The sequence below is a fragment of the Littorina saxatilis genome, linkage group LG11, assembly GCF_037325665.1.
Source record: "Littorina saxatilis isolate snail1 linkage group LG11, US_GU_Lsax_2.0, whole genome shotgun sequence".
In the NCBI taxonomy this organism is placed as follows: domain Eukaryota; kingdom Metazoa; phylum Mollusca; class Gastropoda; order Littorinimorpha; family Littorinidae; genus Littorina; species Littorina saxatilis.
In genome coordinates this window covers 10,687,676-10,698,106 of record NC_090255.1, presented here as the reverse complement: position 1 = coordinate 10,698,106, position 10,431 = coordinate 10,687,676, and the positions used below count along the sequence as shown (strand labels likewise).

At 44.0% G+C, this 10,431-nt stretch overlaps 1 protein-coding gene across 1 annotated transcript; it reads left to right on the top strand.

Annotated features, from left to right (window-relative positions):
• The first annotated feature begins 1,442 nt into the window (after positions 1-1,442).
• LOC138979728 (uncharacterized) lies at positions 1,443-10,152 on the top strand. The gene is made up of 6 exons (XM_070352471.1): positions 1,443-1,505; positions 4,286-4,486; positions 6,639-6,666; positions 8,063-8,257; positions 8,826-8,944; positions 9,644-10,152. Exons 2-6 carry the CDS (start codon positions 4,295-4,297, stop codon positions 9,761-9,763), a joined length of 654 nt encoding a protein of 217 aa, XP_070208572.1. The 5' UTR covers positions 1,443-1,505; positions 4,286-4,294; the 3' UTR covers positions 9,764-10,152.
• Positions 10,153-10,431: the final 279 nt, after the last annotated feature.

Genomic DNA, 10,431 nt, shown 5'->3' with positions numbered 1-10,431 from the left:
TTTTTTGTAATAAGGATGAATGAATTTCTAACTGCACAATTATTCATTAATCTTTATTTCAAAAAATATTATAAATTCAACTGTAGTTTTTTTGTCAAAATATCGTTCTAGATAAAAGTCTTGTGTATCTTTGTGCCAAATATTAAGCCTTTCTGATGTATGATGGTGCTGTAAACCCGTTTCCTAGAAATCCAATATGGCGCTGTGTATGCCAGTTTTCATAGCGACGGCAGTCTATGTCCTTTAGTGTTCACAATTTTTTCATTTCTTTTTATAAGTCACTTCAATAACTACCCAGAAAACTAAGTTACTCCAAGTATTTTCCATGTTTCATTTTGGTCATTCTTCTTCTTCTTGTCGTTCGCTGTTAGATCGTCAGTCCGGACTGCAGGGCGAAACGTGCTGTCTTCTCGTTTTGGTCAATCTAGTGCCGCTCGTTGCCTTAAATATTCATTTGCCACAATACTTATATGGCGTCTGTACATAAATTTGGTATTATTATATTTTGCTCTTTATTGAGAATACGGCTATCAACACAATTGAAAGACCATGTCATTATCATGGTTTATTTATCGTTAAAGCAGAAACTGAGAGTAAACACAGCTGCCCGTTATGCTATCACTCGTCTGTGTTGAAATTCATTTTACGGTAGTATAAATAAGATGGCAACATGGCGTGGACAGACAGACAGACAAACAGACAGACAGACAAACAGAAAAACAAAGAGTGGAGAAGGGGGTGGGGGTGCGTATAGCGAAGAGGCAGGAGGGTGTAAAGTGGCCACTAAATCTTCCACCGGTTAATTACTGTTGACATTCTTTGTTGAAATTCAACATGACGCAGCATGACGTAGACAGACAGACAGACAGAAAACAAAGAGTGGATGTAGGGGCAGGGGGGGGGGGGGGAGGGGGAGGAGAAGGGGTGTGTGGTGTGGTGAAGAAGAAAGGGGGTGTATAGTGGCCACAAAGTCTTCCATCGGTTAATTACTGTTGACATTCTTTGTTGAAATTCAACATGACGCAGCATGACGTAGACAGACAGACAGACAGAAAACAAAGAGTGGATGTAGGGGGAGGAGGAGAAGGGGGGTGTTGTGTGGTGAAGAGGAAAGGGGGTGTACAGTGGCCACTAAATCTTTCACCTGGTAATTACTGTTGACATTCTTGGACATGGTGCAAACAGGCAGACAGACAGACAGAAAACCTACAGAGGATGGAGGCGAGTTGACAGAGAAGGGGGGGGGGGGGGGGGGGCTATAGAGAAGAGTAATTGGGATGAATTGTGGTCACTAAATCTCCCACCTGTTCATTAGTTATGTATTATTTTGTGTAGAAACAATACATAACTAATCATCAGGTGGGAGATTTAGTGGCCAATCTACATCCCAATTACTCGTCTATAAGTATAAAAGAAGCGCCTTGAACACTCTGTCTTCATCTACTCACACGCCTTTTCTCAGAGACCGAGTGAATTGTATAGCAGCGTGAAACAAGACTTTTGAGGTAAAGTGCCACTTGAGAATTTTCTTTAACACTTTGTTTTGGTGTCCAACATCTCTATCTGTCTCATCTGCCTGTCTATCTGTCTCATCTGCCTGTCTGTCTGTCTGTCTGTATTGTCTGTCTCTTTGCCTTGTCTGTCTTTATGTCTGTCTGTCTGTCTCCCTGTTTTGTCTGTCAGTCTGTTTGTCTGTCTGTCTGTCTCTCTCTCTCTCTCTCTCTCTCTCTCTCTCTCTCTCTCTCTCTCTCTCTCTCTCTCTGTTTCAAATGTCGGCTTTTCATTGACAAGAACAGTTACCAAAGTCAACACACATAGGAAGTAATTAATCCTGTCTCAGCAATGCAAGCAAATAATTACTGTAAAATGGACTAAATGAACACATGGCTACGTATACTTTACTACGCTTTCGCAAGGTCTCATCACTTCAAGGATGATCGCTGAGGTCGAGTGACACGATAAACATGCGAAGCGAAGCCTGAGCGGTCAGTCAAGCGAGACCCCGTGGTTTAAAGTATCTCCTAAATTGGTTTAAACACTTTATTCAGAAAATGTCAGATAACAGTGCTGCATACAATCAAATTAACAAATGGAGCACAACAAGCAAAGCTTATGTGAACAGCTCAGATCATGGGTCAACAAAGTGTTACACAGATGGTCAAAATTAAAGTACAAGATATTGCACTGGAAGTGGTACTACACTGTTGCTTAGTGTCTGTATGAAGCTACAAGGTGAAAATAGAAAAAGAAAAACACGATTCTTGACTTTGATGGCCTTTTTCTGCTCGTAAACACACATTCTTCTACTCATCACAGCATGCCCCATTATTGAGTTTAAAACACCAATTAAATTTGTTTTGAATAAAACTCACAATTTTACAATAAGAATTTAGAGACCTGAATCAATTAGGTATATCATACTTAGTTTGACCTTTGCAAAACAAAGTAATTACACATTTAATTGAATCAGTCAGACAGACAGAGACATAGAGAGACAGACAGAGGGCAAACACAAATCTGAGAAAGAAACCCCTTTAAAAATGTTACCATGTTTGAAATGAAACATCGCAAGGTGAAGCCATAATTCATCACTTTTCAGTATGACGTCATGAGCGTGTTCCACACTTGAAATGACGTGTTTTTGGAGCTTGGAAGTATAATTTCCATTCAACGATCCGAGTTTGTTAATTTTGAGCATATTTTCAACGTCAAACACCATGAAACTATATATATTTGGAATCAGAAAATGATAAGGAATAGATAGAAGTTGTTTTTAAGTGTCTTTTTTCATAAATAAAGATAGTGGTTATTTATCGGTTTTCTTCATTTTTAAGCATAATTATCAATACAAAACAACAAAACTATATAGTTTTAGATACAGGACGCAATAGGGAATACACCAATATAAATTTTCTGTTTCAAATATTAGTTTTTAAAAATGTGAAAAAATGACATATTTCGAACAAACATTTCAATAACAAAACTTTAAGTGACCAAGCTGAAATGCAATCCCATAATCCGGCCTAGATCTGAGATTGTGTGATAAGAAATTCGATCAAATTGATGAAAAACTGTAACTGTGAAAGTGCTGCCTCGACCTTTTGGCAAACGGTAAAATATGACGTCATCAAACTGTCCTATCAATAAACAGAAAAACCTTCTATGAGAAAATCCAGTCAAAAATATCCATATCAAATTTCATAAAGATCCACTCAGTAGTTTTTGAGATACGATCTGCAGTGTGAAAAAAAACAATCTCACGCCCATAACGCAAACTTATTTGGTCGTGTTCTGCCGATACTATAATGTTTTTCTTTCCTAAAACACACTATAATAGTAGCCCTTCCCAATGTCTATGCTAAAACTGACTTGTCTGTGTTGTCAATGATTTTGCTACAGTGTGAGAACAAAAAGTCTAAAGAATCTCACGCCCATAACGCTGTGACACGAAAACTCATTTGGTCGTGTTCTGCCGATACTATAATGTTTTTCTTTCTTAAAACACACTATAATAGTAGCCCTTCCCAAATGCAATGCTAAAAATGACTGGTCTGTGTTGTCAATGATTTTCTGCGAGAATACGATCTATCTGTTTGTCGCAAAGACCGTGTGACACGAAAGTTATGAGCGGAAGACAAATCTGCGGAGTGCAATTACGTTTCAGATGATAGTTGGTTACAACAGTGAATCACTCAGACACGCAAAGGAACACTATAACTTTATTTTTCAGGCCATATTTGCTTTCCTGTGTCATGTATGAAAGCACTGGCCTTGGTTGAAGAAAGTGACCTGTCGCTGTGCAACAAATTTGTCGCCATTTTCCGCCGTGTTTTGTAAATAAAACGTGTTTACTACCCACACATACAAAACGATGCTGTTGGTTCTTTTTATTTTCTTATTGTTTGATTCATGCTTAGCAGTTTAGTATGCTTTGTTTTCTTCTCAATTCAATGGATGGCTATAAAATAAGCATTTAAATGTGAAGGTGTTAGAATTACCCATGATCTGAGCTGTTCACTAATACACGTGCTCTTAAAAATAATATAATATCCTTATTTGAGCTCAAAGCTGACTGCGCATGATCAAAGACTTCGCAAAGTCGTTTAACCGACATTTCAATGCCAACGCTCCGTGCAGCGAGCTTCGTGAGCTATGACTTCCCGAAGTCGACTTTGCCCTATCAATAGTAGGCATTAAACACGCACACCCGATCTCGACACCAGTAATTAACTTCTCGACACAATGTTACACAAAATTTACCCTCCCCCTTCTTTTTTTCTATCAGAATCTCACCATGCTTTTCGCCATCGTGTCGCTCGTCCTGTCCGCCATCTTGATGACGCAAGCTGACGTCATATCGGACGTGACCAACGTCGAGCCTCTTTTTGAAACGCTGTTCATCTATGACGTCACTTCCGATGCTCCCGTTGCTGAGCTGAAAGGAGCTCTGGAATCAGCCGGCGTGGAAGTGAGACACAGCTTCCAGGTGAGTTGTGTTTCTCTTCTTCTTCTTTCTTGTATGTCACGCTTGTGCGACGACCGGCCCCCGTAGCGCAGTGGTTAGCGCATCGAGCTGCGGACCGGAAGGTCGTGGGTTCGAATCCCATCAAAGTCATTTGGGTTTTTCGGGTTTCGGCCGGCTCTTATGCTAGGTTTACATTATGTTCCCGGTGGTAACGGCAATCACGTTTCAGGGCACCGTGGACAGAACGGGATGGACGTGATACAACGTGGGGGGACGGAATAGGCAAACATGACAGGCCGTGATTGCCGTAGATTGCCGTGGATGCCGTGCCAGATTTTTAAACTGTCAAAAACTTTGCCACGGCAGTCACTGTGCGGATGAAAAACCTAGTAGGCCGTAGTAAAACGGGGTGAACGCAACAAAACGTGACAGTACGCAATAGGCTTTAACAAAACTTGGAGTAGGTCCGTAGTGGGTCCGAAGTGGGACGGGAAGCATGTGCATCTCACGGTCCTTTCAAGTTTTGTCACGGTCTGCCGCGTTTAGTGCGCGTTTTGTCCCGTTTTGCCACGTTTCTCACGGTAAGCTAGGGTGTATGGTAGCCGTTTCGTCATGGTGACCCTGGTCGCAGTGTTACTGTTCCTTCCTTCCCTCGTAGGTCTGCTGTCAGTCTTCAACGTGTGATGCTCCGGGGGGTCGATGGAGGGACTTCGCGTCTTCTTCAGCGTTCCAGAAATTCTGGTGACGTGTGAGCTCGTTTGCCCATTTGGGTTCCCCACACTATACTTTGAGAGCATAGTCAGCTTCACTCCGCTTTTGTTGGGTAGGCATGCTGGGTATTTTCGTGTTTCCATAACCCACCGAACTCTGACATGGATTACAGGATCTTTTCCGTGCGCACTTGGTCTTGTGCTTGCGTGTACACACGAAGGGGGTTAAGTCACTAGCAGGTCTGCACATAAGTTGACCTGGGAGATCGGAAAAATCTCCACTCTTAACCCACCAGGCGGCAGCGACCGAGATTCGAACTCACGACCTCCCGATTAGGAGGCCGACGTCTTACCACTGCGCCACTTCACCCGACGGAGGGACGTAGTGCCTGCGGTCTGCTCTCTGGAGGGGACGCGCACTCATTCTGGCTCCGCGACCTAAAGCCTCGGTCATACAGGCGACTCAGTCGTTGCGATTCAGTCTTGCGATTCAGTCTTTGGCCGATCGCACATCACATCGTAGGTCATTGACCCGTCACACGATGAACGATAGACGAACGACTGGCGAACGATACTCCACGCGAGCAGGGCTGAAGTGACGTGTCATAGTGAACACGGCAAACGCGCTTTGCGAGAGCAGACGCTAAATGTTCGAACGTCGCTCTACCTTTCTGAAAAAATCCTTTCAGCATTACGCCTTTGCAAGAAATAAAGTTCCCAGACAGCTGCAATTAATGTTTTCCGACCGCTGTACACGTCTAAAACGTCTCCTTTATATCTGAGTAAAATACTGTTCTTCCAAAAAGTTTTGAATCGACGAAGAGACGCTGTACGCCACTGTCCGCCATTATTTTACGTCACGGCGTCAAGGCCGCAGCAACGCGTTCTGATTGGCTCTGTTGGCTCTGCCCCTGCGATTGACCGACGACTGGATCGCAGGAATAGAACATGTTCTAAACCTCAAAGCTACGAGGGAATCGCATGAGACTGAGTCGCAGACTTGTCGTAGCTGTTTTCTACGACTGAGTCGGCTGTGTGACAGCCGTAAATCGCGCGACTCAGTCGCATGTGTGACAGCCCTCTAACAGTCAATGTCGTTAGTAGGGGGCTTAGTAGGTAGCGGTCTGCGTCCGTTGAACATCGTCGAAGTGACTCGGCAGTTGTGCAGTGTCATCTTCACAAGGTAGTCCACCGCAGCGACCTGATATCCCTCCCTGAAGTGTCTGTAACACCTGGCAGCTGAACGAATTTCAGATGTGCACGGAGCAGTGAATGCTGGGACGGGGCGGTGTAAAAGCATGCTTGAATCGGAACCGTTAAAACAAAAACAAAAAAGTCTCTGCGATGAAGTGGGCAGTCAACAGGTTGACGTCCCGAATCGACCCCAGCCTGTCGCTCCTTATCAATATAGATGTCTGTGTTGTCAGTGTCATATTTAACCAATGTTTGTTTTTCATAAACAGGTAATCGGTGCACCTCGATATTTCTTTGGTGAGTACACATTCAGTCTCAGCATCTGTATCGCAAACGCTTCTTTTTTTAAAAAGAAAACTATACTGTTGACATGTTCTAAGCAGTGTCCAACTTACTGACAAGAACACAGAGAGAGAGAGAGTGTGTGTGTTTGTGTGTGTTTGTGCGTGCGTGTATGTGCAGGGCCGGACCCAGGGGGGGGGGGGGGGGTTCCAGGGGTTCCGGAACCCCACCCCTGGAAAAAGCATGTACCTTGCTTTGAGTGGTTTTTTTTTTTTTTACTAGTCTTAGCACCAAAACAATGCCCCCGGACCCCCCCTAGTTCGCGCGTCTGCTTTGCAGGCGCGCGCTTGTGGCTTCGCCACTTCGCTGATTTGCCCCCCAAAAACAGGAGGACCCCCCCCCCCCCCCCCCTTACAACTCATTTGGTCCGGCCCTGATGTGTGTGTGTGTGTCAATGTGTGTGTGTCTGTATGTGTGTGTGTGTGTGTGTGTGTGTGTCTATGAGTGTGTATATGTATGTGTGTGTTTGTGTGTCTGTGTGTCTCTGTGTGTGTCTGTGTGTGTGTGTCTGTGTGTACTTGAGTGAATTCGTGTTTGACTGTGTGTTTCTCTTCTCACATATCCATATCAAATTTCACTATATCAAATCTCTCCCTCTCTCTCTCTCTCTCTCTCTCTCTCTCTCTCTCTCTCTCTCTCTCTCTCTCTCTCTCTCTCTCTCTCTCTCTCTCTTTTACTGACACCCCCCCCCCCCCACCCCCTCATCTCTCGTCAACCGCTTACTCCCCCCTCTAAACTCGGTGCAATCTCCAAATCTAAAACCAGAAACCGTATTTCGGTTTCAAGAAGAAAATGTCCACCTCTTATATAAAGGCCAACATTGGCGCGCGGCAGATGTAGCTCTAGTTCCTCAACATCGGCACCAGCAACTTTGAATTTTGCTCTGTGGCATTCTACTTTAACAAGGCTTGGTGGTAATCTTTAGCGTTGTGAATACTTAGCTCACAATCCAGTGGCATTTTTGAATTATTTTTGATACAAGTATGTGTAATCAAGCAAAAGAATATATATCGTGAAATTAATTGACGGATCGCGCTCCAAACTTAAGCATAATTATTTAATTTGGTCATTTGATCGACATAAATGACGAGAAAATGCTTAGAAAATATCGACAGAGTCGGAAAACGCATGTAAACGAAAAGCATCCGTACAGTTCATTCCGTGACTTCAAAGGTATCTAAAACGACTTGTTATACTTGCAAGAGCAGGATCTGCAAAATGTGAGGCTTAAATGCCCCTGACTTGCGAACTATAAATTTACAACGCTAAAGTTCAAGATTACCGGCTTGGTCTCCTGTTAACAAATGTTCGGCTTTTAAGCCCATGGCGGCCATGTTTTCTGACGTAACAGCTGTCGTTGACGATGGGAGTAGCGAAGTGAGTCAGCTGACCTTCCCAGAAGGCTCCATGGTGACGCAATATCCGGTAGAGCACGCGAGTGACTACTTCACCATGGTTGGTTCCGTGGGTTGGAACGAAACGGACACGTTGGATTATTTGGAGGATAAGAATCTGATGGTGATCATTTGGGATTTGATTATCCCAGGTGAGTGTTTGTGTATGTATTGGGGGTGGGGGATGTCTTGGTGTGTGCGTGTGTGTGTATGTGTGTGTGTGTGTGTATGTGTGCGTGTGTGTGTGTGTGTGTGTGTGTGTTTGTGTGTGAGTGTGTGTGTGTGTGTGTGCGTGCGTGAGTGTTTGTGTGCGTGTGTGTGTGTGTGTGTGTTTGTGTGTGAGTGTGTGTGTGTGTGTGTGCGTGCGTGAGTGTTTGTGTGCGTGTGTGTGTATGTGTGTGTGTGTTTGTGTATATGTGTAGGTTTGTGCGTGTGTGTGTGTGTGTGTGTGTGTGTTTGCGTGCGTGCGTGCGTGCGTATGAGTGTGTCTGTGAATGTGCATGTGCGTGTGTCTGTCTCTGTGTACTATCTAACGCGCATATGTGTGTGTGTGTGTGTGTGTGTGTGTGTGTGTGTGTGTGTGTGTGTGTGTGTGTGTGTGTGCATGTGTGTGTGTGTGTGTGTGTGTACATGCAAGAGAGAATGAGATCATAGAACCAGTAACTAAAAAATCGAATTATTTTTGTGTGTGAGTCAGTTTGATTTTGATATGATTTTCAGATGGCACTTCTACATCGGAGTTCAAGATGATGATGAGTGCGTATGGCACTGCGTTCAGAGGGCCGCAGGAGATAGTCAAGCCTCTGTCTTACACCGTCATCGGAAGATACCCGCCCAAGGTATGACTTGCACGGGTCAACGGGTTTGCTCCCCAAACTGTGCGTCCCTGCGTCCTATACGCACTAGAAGCCACAAACAACGTTTTGGAAATTGAAAATGTGTCCCGGGACACTCTTAAATTAAAAAGAGTGGGTCCTGTGACGCACTTAACTTGAAAAGAGCGCGTCTCGGGACGTAGGCCTACTTAACTTGAAAAGAGCGGGTCCCTTGGCACACTACTTGAAAAGAGCGGGTCTCGTGGCGCACTTAACTTGAAAAGAGCGGGTCCCGGGACGCACTTAACTTAAAAAGAGCGGGTCCCGTGGCACACTTAACTTGAAAAGAGCGGGTCCCGTGGCACACTTAACTTGAAAAGAGCGGGTCTCGTGGCGCACTTAACTTGAAAAGAGCGGGTCCCGGGACGCACTTAACTTAAAAAGAGCGGGTCCCGGGACGCACTTAACTTGAAAAGAGCGGGTCCCGGGACGCACTTAACTTGAGAAGAGCGGGGCGGAGATAAAGAGGTAATCAGCATAAAAATGCAAAAGCTGGAACAAATAGTAAAAGCGTTCTCTAGAACACAGAAAAAGAATTCTGAGACCAAGAGATCGAAAACTAAATAAGCAACAACAGCCGCAAAAGAAGCAACAATTGATTGTCCTGCATCACCTGACATAAGTGTATTACGTTGTTTTCTGACATTCTGTGTAATTCAACAGATGTACTTCTTCGTGAACCTTGACGAGAACGCTCTACAGAATGCCATCCTAGATGGCCTGGACGCAGCTGGTGGCCCTGGCAACAACGTCGTCAACGTTCTTCGCACTCGTAAAATTTAAATGACGTCATCGAAGTCATGACGACTCTGAGACAAGAACATTTGCGCGTTTTTTCCCCCTGTTTTAAATATTTTGCTTGAAAGCGCCCGCATGAAGTTTGTCTATTAACTCTGATTTATTGTTAGCGCAGAACGTCTAAAAAATCTGTGTTGCAGTCATTTTAACTGAAAAAAATCTGATCATTGGCTATCTTCTTCCTCAAAAGACCAGCAGGACATTATTAATATTTTTTTTAAATTTCGGAGCGTCTGAATTTCAAAGCTTTTCAGTACATTTCAAAACATGAAGTGCGCAACAAAACTTTTTTGTTTTTCTCAGTTCAAGCAAGAAACTAAGATCCCCAAGACTGTTGTTTATTTGTAAACGATCTAATAAATACCTAAAAAGGGACATAACGGCTGAGTGTGATATTTTATTGTTATGTTTTTGTCTCCCTTTAGACTCCCAATCTGTCTGTCTTTCTGTCTGTCGGTCAGTCTGTCTCTCTTTCGTACGTGTTGTACGTGTATGAGTGTATGTGCGTACGTACATCCGTGCGTGTGTGTGTGTGTGTGTGTCACAGTGTGTGTGTGTGTGTGTGTGTGTGTGTGTGTGTGTGTGCGTGCGTGTGTGTGTGTGTGCATGTGTGTATGTTTGTGTGTGTGCGTACGTGCGTGCGTGCGTGAGTA

Excerpts from the sequence above, each read along its gene's own strand:
- LOC138979728 (XM_070352471.1), top strand. The coding sequence starts at position 4,295 with ATGCTTTTCGCCATCGTGTCGCTCGTCCTGTCCGCCATCTTGATGACG. Across the intron at positions 8,258-8,825 it reads TTGGGATTTGATTATCCCAG|ATGGCACTTCTACATCGGAG; the intron begins GTGAGTGTTTGT and ends TATGATTTTCAG. Across the intron at positions 8,945-9,643 it reads TCGGAAGATACCCGCCCAAG|ATGTACTTCTTCGTGAACCT; the intron begins GTATGACTTGCA and ends GTAATTCAACAG.